Consider the following 18083-nt stretch of genomic DNA (forward strand, 5'->3'; position numbering starts at 1 on the left):
GATCTTATAATAATAATATCGTGGGATAAATTTCAGATGATGCAAGTACTGTTTCTACTACGGGCAAAACTGACATGTTGGCTCCCCAAAAGAAAACTCAAACAAATATGAGGACCCTTAGAGGACATACAGGTGCTATTACTGCTCTTTCATTGTGTAACAAGAAAGGGAGGTCTGGGATCTTGTTGGTGATCGTGAAGATGCTGGCTTTTTCATCAGTGGAAGCACAGATTGCACGGTTAGCTTAAAGCTTATGCTGTTATACTGACCCCTGCATGATTACTTTTTGCAATACTTGCTCAAACATCACAGTTCACTTCATTATCATGCATAACAGCATCCTTCAGGCCAAAATAGTTATGCTAATCATACTTCTATTCTTCAATTATGCCAACATCAAATAGAAAAAACTTTGCGAAGAGAAGGGAAATTTGCATTAACACTAAAATAATTGTTATGCAAATTGGGTCGGGGGGGGGGGGGGGGCCGGGAGCGTAAAGCCTTCGTCCTAAAGCACACATGCCACACCAAATTGAATCACTCCACGGCACCTTCCTCTTCAGCGTCCAACGCGAGTGCTTGCGTTTTATACAGTTAGAACTAAGCCAATAACACCAATGACGATATTTGTTACACATTGTCCTATTCAAGATACGAGTAAATCCCGTAACTGGGACAAACAACATGGGCAGCCGGCCGATCACTTGGCCAACATGGGCAGGCATCCTCACGATCACTTGGCGCTGAAACGAGAGACAGGTCAAACCCTCACGGTGAGCTCGTCATCGTAGGTATCTGCTGCTGTCCTCCTGACAGATGATGCAACAGGCGGCCACACTACTTAACCACGGACGGGCCTCAGCAGCGAACACATGGCAGGATTAGCACATGGCACAAAGAGCAAGGATAGATGTCATAGCTGTCCAACACAGCTCAACAAATTACATAACAGTAAGAACATAACATCTGACTCCCCGAAAATAAACATTTGTATGGAAGGTATACTGCTACTGCGAATATCTTAAGCATCACGATGGTTAGTGATGGACAAAAAACACAAGACGCCATAGACATCTCGAGATAAGCCCCCAGATGGGTTTGAACCCCACACATGATGAGGCGTTATCATCTAATATGGGCAGTTCTTTGGGAGGTTCCTGATCACATTGCTCTTCATACCAATCTTGGTTCGCATCGTCTCGACCCCGCTCTTGTTCATTGCTCGGAGAACCTTCAGTCTCACCATTTGCTCCTTAGACTGAACTGTCACCAAGCCCATGCTCTTGTAGCTGCAGCAAAAACAGAAATCATGTCCGGTGTGAAACCAAAGGTTTAGACATTTCATGAGTGAAATAACATTTAGACAGCATTGAAATGAACAAGTGGACAGCAGAAAGGTTCATACCTGGAAGCCAGTGAAAGTGCAAGAGCACGATCTGTAGCAACAGAAGGCCGCGGCTTCTGGCGGTAGTAGCGGATAAATTCCCTAGAACCAAGAGTTGTCACACGAGTTCCTTTCTCACTCTTGTTTGTTATTACTAGCTCAGACCCACCGCTTCCAAGCTCAAAGTTGCTGTTAGCATCATCAGCAGCAATCAACTGCTTGCCTTCCACATCAACATAACTGCAGTGAGAGTAAATTGTTAGATGCGTCCAAACTTAATTGTCTCACCAAAACTAAGAAATTCAAAACTGACCATGACACAAAAAAAACTGTCTGAACCATGCCTGTATAAATCTTCAAGTGTTTTCCATTATCTTTCTATTTCTTAAGAAAATATTTTGTAAACATTGACAAATTCTCAAGATTATTCTTTACCAATGACTATGTGCATCAGTCTAGGCAACTTAATGGAATATCAGGGGGTCACAACTCAACAGCACGAACTTAGTAGTAATAGCATAACATGACTAGGACAACAGCATAACATGATACAAATTTCTAGAATTTGCAACAAACATCCATCAACACCAATATGCTGTTCAAGTATAATTTATTATTACTAAAATCCATCTATAGTACAGTTCCATGCGACCTTCAAATGAAAATGGTACTCAACATGACCATCCCCTAAGTAACTGCCAAGGGATGGTCACCTACTAGATTCCCAAATTAAAACCCTTTTCTTTCAAAAATCTTTCAATGCTGCTCACAGGAACAGGAAGAAACATTTTTCAAACAAACAAACTTAGTAATATAGAGTTGAGCTTAATAAAAACCTGCTGCTGTAATCATAGAAATCCTCGAGGTCAGCATCTTCATCATCTCCACCATCTCCATACCGCAATTTGCAATGACCCTTTGCATCCATGTGTTTCCTGACAGCCTCTAGACTTATGAAGGGCTGGCATCTGTCATTACAGTAGAGGCAGATAAAATCACGCTTCACCTGCAGGTAGGATAACCAATTCAGCCTGAAGATTAAAACTGCATGTTTGCACACATAAACCATCAGATGTTACACTGGTGAAAATTTTCACCTTCAGTCCGACATAAGTAAGAAGACCACTGGGATCCTTCAAGTATTCACTGTCAGGTATGAAAAACCCGTGCTTCTTGTGCATATGGACCATGCAGTCTTCTATGGTGTCATGCTTGAGATCACACATGAAACACAACGAGATATCCAACTCTTCAAGATCATCCATGTCATCATATGATTTGGATGACCGCTCATCTATTTGCATGCTTGAAGTAGAATCATCAGCCAACTCCATCTCATTTGGGTCAACTTCAACCCACTCTTCCTCCTCATCTTCATCTTCATCTTCATCCTCTACTGCAGATGGAGCTCTACGTGGAACTCGCTCAGGAAGAGGTTTGACTATCGTGATTCCAGCAATGGAGGCATTGGGCTCCTGAGAGGCTCTCATAAGATGTGATCTTGAGTTAAGATGCTGTTCATGAGCTTTTGAGCTCCTGTACTCCTTTCCACAGAGAGCACAACTGTAAAGCATTGGGGTGCTTGCAGGCTTGCTCCCCTCTGCTAAAGCAGCTTGTCTAGCCAAAAACAGAGCCTCAGTCACACCAGGAACTCCAGCCACCTGAAGCCATTTAACATATCAAGACAAAGCAAGGCATGCGGGGAAGTTCAAACTGAAGGAAGCAACAAGGTAACATAATCAAAAGGCCAAGCAGAAGTTAAATAGTTGTCCAAAAGTAACCTCCATGATATCCAGGTGAGACAATTACCTATATATAAGATCGTTATCCTATCCAAGTCCATAAAAATATCAAAAATATCTAGAATTTCTAAGTTCTAATCACTTTTCATGGATGAACTGGATTACTGGAACTCTAAAGCATCTAGAAGGAAACAAATTCTAATAGACTAACTACCAATCCGCAGTGACATTTCCGTCTCTAAATTATTAACATACATCATACAACCAACACGCAACCATTAAAAATCGACAAAACTTAGGTTCAGAGGTTGGGGTCAAACATTCCTATGCCTTATTGGTAAACAAGCTCGAAATTCCGATACCGAAGGGTAAAGCTTTTGCACAGGACCCCTAGGCATAATTATCGTTCTCTCCCCCAAAGAACTCAACACGTCATGTCGCCTGCAGAAAGACAGCGCCCGCCGCATGAACCCTAATCCCTAGAACCCGCTAGCGAGAGACGGACGGCTGCGGCGAAGGACGGCCATACCTTGCGCTTGAGGTTGTAGCGGTGCCACTCGGAGCGGTAGTGGAGCCGCTGCTGCTCCTCGTCGTCGAACCCCGCGTTGCACGCGTTGCAGGTCACCGTCGGCATCCTCGCGCCGCTCTCTCTTCCCTTCCCTCGCTTCCGGGGTTCGGCTTGGCACGGGCGGGGAAGGGGCTCGCTTCGCTTCTTCTTCCGGTGCCGCTTCGCCTTCTTCGCGGCGGCGGCGGCGCGTTGGTGAAGAGTTGTGGGAGAAGTGGCGGCGGGGCGGGGGAGATGGGGAGGAGAAGTATGCGAGGGCGAGGAGGCCGCGTGACCGCGTCTGCTGCTGACGTTGGCGCTTGGGTCAGTCAGGCCTCCACCGCCTTTCGGAGTTGGGCCTTTTTCAGGCCTACAGGCTATAGGCAGCCTTGGCTACGGCAGATAATGGGCTAAGGCCCAAAACTATTGCCAACAACATTTCTACACGAGTTCCACAATACCCATCATCATCCGAGTGATTTTAAATTTAGTTTATCAATCATTTTTTTTGCCAATAGGATGCTGACACATCACAAGCAGAACAATTAAGAAAAAATTACAAATAAAATCTACCCCCCTCCCTTGAAGAACTGAACACTAAACTCTAAATTGAACAAGCGAACTGAACACCGAATGCTAATTGATTAGGATTTAAGTTTTTAACTGAGCATGCTAACTGAAATCTAAATTGAACAAGCCAACTGAACACTGAATGCTAATTGATTAGAATTTTAACTGAGGGGGTGTTTGGCAGGGAGGGGCTAAATTTTAGCCCCTGTCACATCGGATGTTTGGACACTAATTAGGAGTATTAAACATAGTCTAATTACAAAACTAATTGCACAACCCCTAGGCTAAATCGCGAGACGAATCTATTAAGCCTAATTAGTCCATGATTTGACAATGTGGTGCTACAGTAACCATTCGCTAATGATGGATTAATTAGGCTTAATAGATTCGTCTCGCGATTTAGCCTATGGGTTCTGCTATTGGTTTTTTAATTAGCTCATATTTAGTCCTCCTAATTAGCATCTGAACGTGTGATGTGACAGGGCTAAAGTTTAGCCCCTGACATCCAAACGCCCCCTGAGCATGCTAACTGAAATCTAAATTGAACAAGCCAATTGAACACTGAATGCTAATTGATTGTAATTTTAACTGAACACTGATTGTTAATTGGACACTGAATGCTAACTGAACATTGAATGCAAATTGAACATGTCAACTGAATACTGAATTTTTACAAGTAAGCAGCAGGCTCACGTGCCGCTCCAAGAAGCTCCCACGGCCACGCGGGCGCATCTCTGCTCACCGGAGCCATCCGGATATGCCGCCGCCTCCTCCTCCTTGGGCAGGAGGTTGAGCATGCGCATGAGTCACTCACCTTGCACCGCTGGGAAGCTAGCACCGCAGGACAAACGGAGCGGGTGGGGTGGGGCTCAGCTTGCGGTGGGAGGAGCGCAGCGACAGTGGCAGTCAAGCGCAGCTTCGCCACGTTCCTCGGCGGGTTCCACCTTCCCGAGGACGCCGCCGGCCGCCGTGGACGGCTTCAGGGCCGCCATGGACGCCGGCGTGCTCACGGTAACCGTGCCCAATGTCGGGGCCATCGCCGCCGCCGCTGCCGAGGAGACGGCCGAGGCGCCGCGCTCGATCACGGGCGCGGCTCTGTTCCTGGACGCTCCTGGTGAATGAACAGCAGCGCGCCACGTCGTGTGTGACGGTGAGAGGTGTGTCTCGCTCGTGCGTGCTGCCTGAAGCCTCGGTGATCACTGGGCAAATCCGAAGCTGAAATGTGTGCATGGCGCAAGCTTGGGCGGCTTCAAGGCGGCTAGGAGAGAGGGAGACGGCCGGAACTCGGCGGCACTCCGACGAGTCGTGGCGTGAGGCGGAGGCAGCGTCCCTCGCGTCCACTGTCAAACGAGAAAGTCCAGGATCTCGGCGTTCGCGCTGATCATCTCCCTCCCGGGCTGATCGCCATCTTGCTGGCTGGCAAGCTTCGCTGCCTCACCCAGATGGGGCGCCCGGTACTGGCAGATTATGTCCTTGCATTGGCAGCCTTTTGGCCTACGCGATGTGTGCAGCATAATGCAGCTTCTCCAGGGCGGCATTGATGCGCTCGACAGACAGCCGGCGCCACGCGTTCATCTGGAACTGGCGAGGAACCGGAGAGTGGCGCGCGCGCTGCCTCGTCGCCTGACAGCCTGAGAACGGGTTCGCCTCTCCGAAGTCCAAGGCGCCTGAGAACCGGTGGTCCTGCTACTGAATCTCCTGCGTCACCTATATAACACGTACGGGAGATTCGTCGTGGGCTCGCGAGCATACTCGTTCACTCTGACCGGGCAACGTCGAAGTCGAGCACTGGGCGTCGCGGCGCGCTCTGCTCCCTGCGTTAGACCATTGTGGATGTCCACGACGGGTGCGTTCTGGGCGAATCGTGGCAGCCGGAGGGGGGCCCTTGTCAGAGATTCCGCCGGCTCTCCCTCCAGGCATCGAACTCGAACTCACCCGTGCTGCCGCGACGGAGTTGGAGGCTCTGCACCGCCTCGCCGCCTGGTTCGATCGAGCTGCGGGATGGCCAATGCTGCACCGACCACCAAGAGGCAAGAGCAAGCACAGCCTGCTGGGCAGAATCAGTCCGTTGTCCCACGCGAGACTTGACGTGCCATCTCTGCCACGGCGGCGTTCTGGTTCGCGAGTTGGCGACTATCGCGGCTCGCCACCGTCCCAAGATCTGGGAACACCGTAACTCGTGAGCCGAGGTGCCGCTTTTGCCCAGGGATGAGGGCGTCGTGCCAAACCTTTCGATCAATCTAATAAGCAACAGCATGTCAACAAATGATGCATAACTAAAAGAAGACTCACACAACTGAAACCGGGCCGGCGGCCGTCATTGTTCTGCAATGAAAAATCAGGTTGGGGCCCCGACCCCGTCGTTCACCCTCATTCATCATCCAAAAAAAGGAGAAGGAATGCACAGAAAAAAAGGAGTAGATGCATACGAACTGCATTACACGATTTACTACTGCATCTAACTAAGCACAATGTACGACATCGCGATTCCAGAACAAAGCCAGGAAGAAAGGCTTTTGGAGGGCAGACTAATTACAGACTCGAACGTTTCCAATCTTCAGAACGGGAGGGGAACCGCCCTCTCCATCAGAGCTCTAATGTCCATAATCAGGGTACCTAACCTGCTAAGCAGCTCTGACCTCTTGCGCTCCAGATCATCGAGGGACCCTCGAACTGCAGTCTGGTCGTCACCGAGCACATCGGCCTCCCTTGCGATGTCCAGCGAGCTGGGCGCCATCTCCATCGCGTCTCTGACTTCTGTCTCTATCGGAGTACTAGATTCCTCGCGGAAGATGGCAAGGCAATCAAGGGTGATTTCGCTCGCTGTCTTGAAATTCTGGTTGAGGCGGGACAACGTGACCGGCAGCCGCCCGAAGACGTCCATCTGGATCTTCTCAATGCAGTGTGCAGCAGAGCGACCGCCGCCTCAGGCACTAGCCTCCACCACAAGCGGGCCTGATTGTTGCGGCTGAGGATCTTTGTCATCGGCAGCACGTCCCGTAGACGGAAGCCCGAGACCTTCAAGCACAGATGATCCGCGCGAGCACGCTCCGCCTTCTCAAGGTCCCCCAGGCACCTGACCACCATATTCCTCTCGATGCGGGAAGCCATCTTCGCGGCCCCGCGGCGGACGATGTGGCACGTGGAAGAAGAAGGCGAGTGCCGCCGGGAGGACGTCGCACCGCCGCTGTACGGAGGACGGGTGCCGCCGCTGGCGCTCGATGTCGACGCCAAGGGGCCGGAGGAACGAAGACCGGCGGGGGAGACGGCGGCGGACGGGTTTGACGTCGCGCCTCCGCTGTTGATGTTCTTCGGCACCGAGGACGGGCGCCGCCGCTGGTGCGCTAGGGACCGCGGCGGGGGAGGCGTGTCCTCGTATGGGAGATTGGGAGTCGGTTGTGGCGGTTGGGGGCGGTTCAAGAACAGGGGAGCGAAGAGAAAAGGAACATGGCCGTTTGCATCTCCTATCTGTCCTTTTATACAGGTCTCAACCGACTTAACCCCCTGACTAGCTAGCTAGTTATCCCTGTTCACCAAGTCAGATTCAGCATCTAATCGGTTGTCAGCAGAGTCCTGCGCTGCGAGCCTGCGAAGGCAGCATCTTCAGTAGATCAGGCAACTGCGAGCGAATATGTGTACCGTGAAGTCGTGAACAACCTAACGTAATGCCAACCAGTAGATCGTTCCCTATTTGAATCGAAGGCCAAAAGCCTCAAATGAGCATGAAATTGTACTAAAAACATATAATACCTCCAAATATCTTCAAATTCCATGAAAAATATGGCATGATGTCAGATTAAGGTAATCACGGAAACAAAACAGTTTGATGAAATACTGGAGAATCGATTCCAAGAAATTGGTGTTCTCGATCTTCTACAATTGCAATTGAGAGGTGGTTTCATTTCAACTTTTCTTTTGCAGATTGCCATTGCACACCTAGCTAAAATTCAGTCATTCAGGATGCAGCCATCCCAAAAACACAACCACCTTTCAGCAGGAGGACAGCAGTAGTATCATGCTTGCACAAGATTTTATATAAGAACTGAAGTTACTAGAACATTAGGCGTGCTTCGCGCCCTATCCACAGCTAAGATAAAAAATAGCATTACCATGTAAAACAGTCACAAAACAATGTATTGGAAACCATGTAGATATAACTTTCCTAAGCATACCCATTAAATTTCATATCATGAAATTGAAAGTGTGGGTACCCATTGTCCAGTCAGCATTTCATGACATCAGGTGCATTGTTGGCTTGGTACGTTCCATAGTAGCAAATAGTAATCGAGATATTGAAGAACAAAAGCCACCATGGCTCTCTAATCTTATGCAGCACAACCATACGCAAATCACTACAGTACCACCTGACTTGACAAAAATATTAAGAAGACAAATGCACTAACTGTTGTTCCTACACGCAAGAACGTTCAGCTTACTAAACAATCTGAAGAGACTGCCAGCAAAGCTAAATCCATTCCTAATTCTTCAAGAACCATCAGAATAGGCGAAAAGCGATGCTAATGCAGTCAGCACCGTCTCATATAACATTTCAGTCACCCAGTACCCTACATCGAACCCCTCAAGCCACTGGCAGTCCTCTCTCTTGATGCCAGGATAAAGAAAGTCTCAGACGAACAGAGCCTCTGAGTCAGCAGAGCTGAAGAGAAATAGATTTCATGGACCTCCCATCTTCAACCCTGAAAGCAACAGAATAGCATAGAACTGTAAGGAGCCAGACACCAAGATGGAAGTACCCTGATCAGTAAAGTTTCGGCAACACTTACAACATGCTATCATAGTAAGCTCTCAAGGTTTCATTATGTGCTCGGTAAGGAAGCAAGACTCAGAACCCAGTCTTCAGAAGTAAGTATCGTGAGCAAGAAAAGCCTAACCCTGACACTTGTGTATCAGAGTAAGTGTTAGAATCATATATCCACAAAGTACTCAGATTCACATGTTTCGTAACACTACAGCATGCCATTTGGGTCAGAATACAGGATTGTAAAGGCTCATGTTATCCTGTCAATTGACCAAGGACAATGCTCTGATAAATGGCACTGCCTCTTCGGAAGTATATAACCATGGCAAAAAAAGAAGGTTGTACCAAGCAGGGAAATTGAACATACCTCTGCAGCAACTTGAAGCCCCACTCAGCAGCAGCAAACACCTTCCTATGAAGCTGTGAGACAGCAAGCTTGGAGGCTTGGAGCAGTAGACAGCAACGACATATCATCTATTTAACTGCTCTCCACCAATGACATAAGCAAAAAGAATTATCCACTTTTAACAGACTATAAACTCAGTAGCTAGTAAAAGCATATCCATGACTAAAGATTTCATATGAATGTTTCATAGCCTAGATGCTAAGACCACAATTAATACTCCTTGTCTATGAACTCACACCGTCACAATAATCATGCATATTGTTTTATCACAGAAAAAAGGGGAAGCTGAAATATATGTTCAGTGATGACAGAAATTTATGAATCTTAACTAACTTCACTACCATTGATATTGATATTTAATAGTGATAAGAAAACCTGATCACAAGCCTAACTGTCTGGTCAAAAAAATTTGACTTAACTGATTGACACCATCCCCAAATGTGACTGAAAAACAATACTTGACCCTAAGCATCCTTATATTTTTAAAGACGCATGTCCATATATATTGACTATTGATTAAGAAAAAAAGATATTAGTGTATCTGATCCAGTCCACTACTTAAAGTTCAGAAAATAACTGAAAAATAAAGTAAAGGACAAAGAATATCATGCCTATCATAGAACGTACAAAAATGCACCACAAGAGTATTAAGATGTTATGGAGATCTTAATACCTCGAGCTATATCTATTGCCATTAATCTGACCATATTATAAGAAGTACGCCACTGATAAAATTAAATAAATGAAAATAATACAGAGTCCTGTAAGGAGGCCATACCCAATAAACTGAGGGGCATCAGCACCAACCACCAAGTCCCAGCTTTGAGAAATGGAGGGAGGCCAAAATGAATGTACTGCTCAAAAACAGACTCCATAGAAGTTCTAAGGAGCCCTGATGTGGCCTACAGTAACCACATGTGACTCCCTTATTACTTCCATATAACCAATTTCATTCAAGAGGAACAGTAAGAGAATTTAGTATCAAAAGGGTGGAATACTGAAAGATCCCATAAAAGTTATTACCTCATTGACATTAAATGGACAGACCTTTGCCAACTCTTAACTCAGCCATCTAAGCTGTGCAGATTAAAATCCAGAGTATCAGTACTAACAGTATGATACAGCATAAGGGTCAGTTGCAAGAATGGGCAAAAACTCAACTTCTGCTTTTGTGTGAATCAAACCCATGATTGCAGGTGAACTCACATGTGCGGTGACCGACTGGTGGTCGATTGTTGGATGATCTTTTTGATGTACATGTAGGAATGGAAGTTGAAGCTGGCAAATTTTATGATCTCCACAGCCTTGGCCCTATCAGGACTGTGAAACCGACAGAAACAAATCAACCTTGATAGCAACCAAGTACCAAGAGTAGCTTAATGATGAGTCGAGACAAGCGCCTCCCATTGACCCAAGACAGCAAATTTTAGATGCAAATACCACCAAAGCTAGCGATTGTCAGATTTTACAGTCTCACCCTCTTTCTGGAACTTCATACCATATATGTTTCGCCAATAGAAAAATAACAATCGACTGTAATTACAGTCTTCTTTTGGTTCTAACATGCCATGAGAACACAACAGCAATAGAAAAGTAAGCTGACATGACAAAAGAAAATTATGCCTACACTTCCATTTTAGCCCTCCATATTCCATGCAAATGAAGAGAAACAGAATGTGGAAAATATATGGAAACATACAGCAATCTGGAAATTCGTGTCCATGTTTACACTACCAGTAATATATTCAAATATATAGCTAATCCAATCACTCAATTTAATCTGCATAGGGGGGATCTGACATTTTCTGCTAGCTTTGCATAACCAAAACAAAGAGAGTGAAAATACAGCAATGGTAGCAGTCTAACTATATGCTTTTATTGAATTTGGATTAAGAAATTAGTTCGATACTATGAGTTTAGGCAAAGCAGTCTTAATGGCCACTATCTTATTAGGGAATTGTACAGCTGATTTATGCTTATCATGTATTTGATTGTATTCCTTGTATACCAAGCCGACTGTATATTAAATGTCATCCTCTCGTTAGGGTGTGTGGTGTCTCCTCAAATCATATCTCTCTACATGATATCACGAGACCGGGATCAATCTGTCCAACCCTTTCCTTCCGCTCCTCTCCACCCTAACCCTCCCTGGCGCGCCGTACCCGGCGCCCCTCCCTTCCTCTGTTTTGCAGGAGAGTGTTTCGAAATTTCTATCCGTCGCTCGGGTAGTCAAGGCTCCTCCACCACCTCTTCCCGCAGCTCGTGGAGGCGCCGCTACTCTTCCTGCGCGTGCTGGAGCGACCGTCGTCGAACACCCTCATCTGCTTGTGGAGACGCCACGGCATCCTTGCCGGCACCGAGCAAGGCGCATATGTCGAAGAAGGCCAGCGCTGTGCAGTGTCCCCGTGCCGCTGTACGATGTCCCGTGGCGCCGAGCGCTCCGGCAAGCACCCAGCAGCTACGATCGATGGCGTCATGAACGGCGCCCAACAGATGCTTGAGGAATTGCCTGCAAGTTTTCTTGTCCAGGCCTTGTTCCATCGCGTTAGTTAACTAGTTTCTGCATACATGAATTACTGCTCTAAATGAGCAAATCCGGTTGGTCTTGCTTAAACTTGGTGTGCCATTGGAAGCTGGTAGCACGGGGTGCTCAAATGGTTGGAGATTTCTGAACAATTTTGATAGCCAATTAGTTGACTACATCTCTGAAACATTTTGTAGAAACTTCTAACATTGATAATGAAAAGCTTAATGTTTAAGCACTAGTCTGAAGAAAAAAGAAAGGCAAAACGGTGGATCAAAATATATTTGGGATTTTATTGTTCAATGAAGTAGTAACTCACAGCAAAAGACATAGACATGTTCAGTACGTGCGTATGTGCTCTGTATGTCTGAGAATTCACAAATCAAACACTTCACCATTTTCATGCGACGGCCAAATGTTTGTGCATATGCAGCACTTAATTGCATAACTTGGTATGGTAACTTGGCTAGTCACACAGAATTACAAAGTAACACTAGATATGCGAACCAAAAGGATCGGAGGAAAATATCTTTAAATTTTAAGTCATCACAATGTATCGATTATCGAACAGCCCAAATTTGAATTAGATAACTGAGCATTGCATAAATTATGCCCAAAATAACTTCAGGAAACACCTAAAGGTAATTAGTATACGCACGTGCTGCAGGACTCGACGACCTTCAGGCTAACAGTAGAGGGTACATGCTCCTCTAGATGTCGTCCAATAGCCAAGCGAGCTCTTCTAGCTTCAACGAGTTCCTCTTGTAACATTTGTGCACAATTCCCCGACTTGTCATCGCGGCCACGACTAGTGTCTAATGTGATGTGCTCTAGTGAAGGTGCTCTCTCAAGAATATGTTTTGCAAGCTCAATCATGCTCTTTGCAGAGCAAAAGCCAGTGATCTTCACATTTTTCAGGCTGTCATGGCTGTGTTCTGAGAGGCGCCTCGGATGCAATGAATTGCTATCAGAACATTCAAGAATCGAATCGTGCCTTATGGCTGGCAGCTTGTATCTGCAAATGGTTAATAAATCAATTATTTAATTAAACTATGGATAATAGTTTTGGCATAATATATATTTTACTAATACATAAACAATTCAGCAATAACACATAGAGGAACGGAGCAATGACTCGATAACAAGTGTTTACTTCAACTGTTGAACCTACTAATCACTAATTTGCCTTGTTAATTAACTTACTATGTACAATTTGCCTTGTTACAAAATCACTAATCAGTATTCCTGTTCTTTTTAGGACGTTTAAAACAAGTCACAAAGATAATACATGTGTCTGATCATTAGTTTTCTTAAACATATATATTAGTGAAAGATATTGAAAGTATTTTTTGTGAAAAAAAACTACTAACATCATTTTTTATGTGATATAGTACTTTTGTATTTATGAGTGATCAACCATTATACAATTTGGTTGTAAATATTTTAAAATGGCATCATTTTGTGAGTTACTACATTATTAGAAAATGAAACCACTACAGTTCAAGCAAATTATGAGCAAAATTACTAATTTCCCAAGCATCACAGTGTTTCTGTTGACAATAGTTTTGATAAGATAAAGGACTTACACGCAAGGTAAAAGTGTCCAAGGCAGGTGAACCATCAAGAAAAGAGTCTAGAGAATAGAAGTCATAGTCTGGGGAAGAGCTTGGTTTGATTAGTGCTATCTCCAGGTACTTGAGATGGATGAACTTTCCATGCACCATAGGTGTATTAGCTATCTGAAGAAAAAGGGTCCATAGAATATTTAAGTGAGTTCGTACAAGGTGCGAGTGAAGAGTAAAAGATTAGTATACAAAGCAGACACTAACCTCAGAATTGGATGTCAGGAAAAGAGTTTGCAAATTCGGCGCAATGGATGGAAGCTTGGCACTGGCAGAATAAAGCATGTTAGAGTCATGTAAACTGAGCATCTCTATATGCCTCAGCTGTGTTGGATGTCCAAGTGAGATATGTATTGGGCGGCCTACATAGTTGAACAGAAAGAGATTTGGAGCACTGCTTTCAATTATCTCCAGCATACCACAATCTTGCACCTGTAGGAGCTTAAGCTGAGACAACATACATGGTATCTTCAAACGAACTATATCATAGCAGCTTAGCAGGTCCTCCCCAGTAATGTGGACTGAATAAAGTCGCACTTCCCTCAAGTTACTCAAGCAACCAACTCCAGCTGCAGAATGGAAAGTGCAGTCAGAGAGTGCAAATGACTTCATTGAGCTTCCCCTCTCGGTAGATAAAAGTGAAGATGGGAAATTGTACTCAAGCTTGTTGAGCCAGGGCATCAGCAGTTCAAAGTCTTCAATACCAGGTGTTATAGCGCATTGAAGCCAGCGGTCAACATAACTAGGTTGCACATTGTAACAATCCACGGCCCGAAGCCTAAATGTCTTCACCCCAATGCCTGAATGATTCTGCATAATGTGGTCAATTATTCTAATGAAATCACTTGTTACTTCGTCAACGGGTCCGTCTTCATTTATACCGAGTGCCTCGATATCGAATATGAGCCTGCGATAGAACTTCCAGGACTGACGAAATTGACGGGATATACCAGCAGCACGGGCAGCATCCCTCATTGACATGAGAGTGTGTATGTGATAAAGTGTATCCTGCATAAACAAGCATACATGGGAATTGAAGTCAACACTGTCAATCGCGAATAGTTGCAATGATTATCTTTCTTGGAGCGAACAAAAGGGCCAAAGTACAATCTGACCGGTCGGCATCAGCAGTTAAAATGAGGAATTTCATCACTAAAAGCATTCCATACCTCCGATAGTATCGTTTCTGATCCTCCCCCTTCAACAGCATCTTGAACTGTATATCCTTGTTGGCAAGGGGAGCCTTTTGTTTCTGATGCTGAGGTGGTCGCTCCATCATCTGCAGTCCAATCAAGTTAGGCCATGACAGCGAAAGGAGAATGCCAAAAGAAATAACACACATTGGAGCAGCCCCCACACAAGTTATTGAACTTTCTGTTGCACAGGAAACAGTTAAGGTTCCCTCTAAAAATCAGATTTTATTAGGTAAAGGAACAACTTTTTTGGACTCGCAGAACGCCACCTCTGCATGTGATCCGTGGCGATATAACCACTGTACCACTCGGATGGACCTAGCCGCCCTCCAAAGAGGTGCCACAGCCTATATGAAGGTGACTTGGGATAGGCATACGGATCAAGATGAAGGATTGGCATAAGAGATATAGTCGCATATATGCATGTTTAAATATGTAAATAGACAATTTATAGGTTTCCTTGTAAATAGCTAGGATTAGGTCGAATCAGATCTGTAAACCTGCCCCCCGTACTTACGCAGGGACCCTCCTCAAAAACCCAAGCCATATTCGATATCCTATATGCTGAGAGTACAATTCCGAGCACATGACGTAGGGTATTATACCAATCTGATAGCCGAACCTGGTAAAGTCACCTGTACCCTTGTGTTCATCCATCTAGCTCTAGGTGCGGTGATCCTCTCCACACAATCTACCACCTTGATCTACACCATGGTGGACTGCCGGACCCCGACATGATCAGTCATAACAAACAGAGATCAGTGATGGCATTGTGCCATCGGCCTTCAATTTTGATTTTGTTTTGGATTGCCAACTAAAGAGCTACACTTATCTATATACCTATTATTAAAGTAAGGAACGTTTCTTCCCAGTTTTTTGATTTGGTCCAACTTCTATCAATGAGAGGTGGGCCTGATGTTTAATAATATATAGGATTAATGTCCGTCATTGGTCTCACCTGTCATAGGCTCCGTCTCCTCCCGTCCGCCACCTGCGCGCCTCCCTCCCGTCCCTTCCTTTCTCTCCCTTCCGACACCCACCTGCTAGCAGGCGCCTCTGCTCTAGCCGGCATGCCTGGCCTATCGTGGTGGCGCGGCCACGGCTTTCTGCCTCCCGCTACGCTCTGTCTCCTCCCATCCGCCGCCTGCGCTCCTCTGCGAGAACCGTCCATCTCCCTCTCCACGACTCTACCCGTCCACCTCCTCTTCTGGGCCGCCCACCCGGGCACGCCCGAGCTACCTCCCTGGCCTCGGCCCTGGCTGCCCGCGCCGCCTAGCCTGCGCCCGCCGCCTGCCTCGGCCAGGGGAGAGGGAGGAGGTGCTGGGAGAGAGGGAGTGGGGGCCGGCCGAATCCGGCGGAGGAGAAGGAGAGGGAGAAGAGGAGGTGGGGGGAGGAGGTCGCCCGCGCCATCCGCCACGGCCACCCCACCCGGCCGCGCCCGAGCTACCTCCCCAGCCCCGGCCGCGCCGCCCGGCCTCGACCCAGCGGGCGGCGTTGACTCAGCAGCACCTGGAACTGAGGGAGCGTCGGGACTGGCAGCAGTAGGGAGCAGACGTTGAAGGGCTGTTGCGGCTCACGGAGAGGTAGCTACGATAGCGCTTAGGGTCGACGCCGCCAGCGGCAGTAGGGGTGGCAAACACCTCAACTCACCATGGCCACAACCAAGGCGTGGAGGCCTCTCCGGTTAGAAAATTGGATAAATCAACGACCAAGAATGTGGGGGTGCTGGATCTATAGGTTGATTGGATTTTGGGAGTGATTTTGAGGGGGTTGCGGTGGATTCGGCGGACGAGTGGCCGGCGGCGAGCTGTCGCGAGAGACTCGACAAAGGTTTAAAATACGGGCAAATTTTGGATTCTGCTGTCCGTCACGGTAAAGCAGTAGAAAACCGAAGAAAAACTAGCTTTTCCCACTTGAACCGGCGCATAGGATGCAAAACTATGGAAAAGCTAACCAGGAAACAGGGCATCCACCAACCCCCTGCCATACGTGGTAATGGTCGTAGCCATAGTATCCCTTTTGGTATCATGATAAAAAAAATATTCTTAGTTTGTAAGGAACATACATGTAAATATTTTTTTAAATTTTTTTTCAAACTATCTATTTAGTTTCCAAACTTTAAATTTTTTTTCAAACTATCTATTTAGTTTCCAAACTTTAGGAACCGTTTGTCGCTTGAAAAAACATGGCATTTATTAGGAGTCCAATATATACTAGAGTAGAAAAAATACACATGAAGATAAAAATTATCGCATATTGAGTAGCGTCGGTGCAGGCTGGCTGTACGCTATGCTACTTGCACTTAGACATGGATCCGTGTCTACCAACATATATACGCAATGTTCAGACAACAACGGTGTTTGCTAAGCCAGAACATATGTGAAATGTGGTCGCTTTGTATGGTACAACATAGTTACATATTTTTTCTGTAGCAACTCTCTTGCTTAATAAAAAAAGGTTTTAATTTAATGGGTATTTGAGTTGAAGGAAATAATTAAGTCAAAATCTTTTGGTTTTCTATTAAATGTGTAGACATCCGATAAGTGCAATAAAAATTTAGTGATGAAAATAAAAAATATCATAAATTTAAAAAACACAATTGAGCTTTTACCGTAGCAACGCACGGACATTTTACTAGTAATTCTTATGCGGTTTTCGAGATGAGGGAGTAAAGACGAAGGCGTCAACCCCAGTATTAAGCCCTATAATTGCTTTGAGCCAGCACTAAGTTAATTCGACCAATTTGCTAACAAAAACGCATGGCATCGAAAGGGAAAAAAATGAGACGAAGCAAGATTTCATGGTCAATGACAACTCAACGAGTCGTACGAATCAGCCGACGGGGGAATGAAGAGGAGACATACCCATTGTCCGGGCTAGCTGCCTAGAACGGCTGCGCAGCCGCCGGCAATTCAAGTAGATCGGCGCACAGGCCTCTCTTTCCTTCTCTCACTGTGCGCGCGTCCCGTGCTGCTTGCCTGCTTTGCAATGGGTTGTTGCCTTGTTGGCGAGGTGGCTGCTGGCAGTTTACTCTTACCGTGTGTTTGGTTATGGGTCGAAGTGGGTTGAGTTGGAACCGACCCATTTCTATCCATGTTTGGTTGAAGAGGGTGAAGGTTGGGTCCAACCCAGTAGAGGAATATTCCTTGTAGATTCGGGTTGAGATGGTCCCTCAAAATCGACCGGACCATCTCAACCCCAGTAGCACGGCGTCGGTCTCTGTCACGTGCGCGTCTGGACGTCGCCGCTCAAGCTCGGTGGGGGAGGAGGAGGCACGGGGGCGTGCGGGGCTCGCCGGCGGCCGGTCCGGGGAGGAGGCGGCGTGGGGGCGCCCGGGCC

At 46.3% G+C, this 18083-nt stretch overlaps 1 protein-coding gene across 1 annotated transcript; it reads right to left on the reverse strand.

Annotated features, from left to right (window-relative positions):
* Nucleotides 1-881: 881 nt before the first annotated feature.
* Nucleotides 882-3956, reverse strand: LOC101781480 (cytoplasmic 60S subunit biogenesis factor REI1 homolog 1). The gene is made up of 5 exons (XM_004966104.3): nt 3656-3956; nt 2482-3045; nt 2221-2390; nt 1406-1624; nt 882-1289 (listed from the first exon to the last, which is right to left on the reverse strand). The coding sequence occupies exons 1-5, from the start codon at nt 3758-3760 to the stop codon at nt 1130-1132; spliced, it is 1218 nt and encodes a 405-aa protein (XP_004966161.1). The 5' UTR covers nt 3761-3956; the 3' UTR covers nt 882-1129.
* Between the last annotated feature and the right edge of the window lie 14127 nt (nt 3957-18083).

Source organism: Setaria italica, chromosome IV (assembly GCF_000263155.2).
Source record: "Setaria italica strain Yugu1 chromosome IV, Setaria_italica_v2.0, whole genome shotgun sequence".
NCBI classification, from domain to species: Eukaryota; Viridiplantae; Streptophyta; class Magnoliopsida; order Poales; family Poaceae; genus Setaria; species Setaria italica.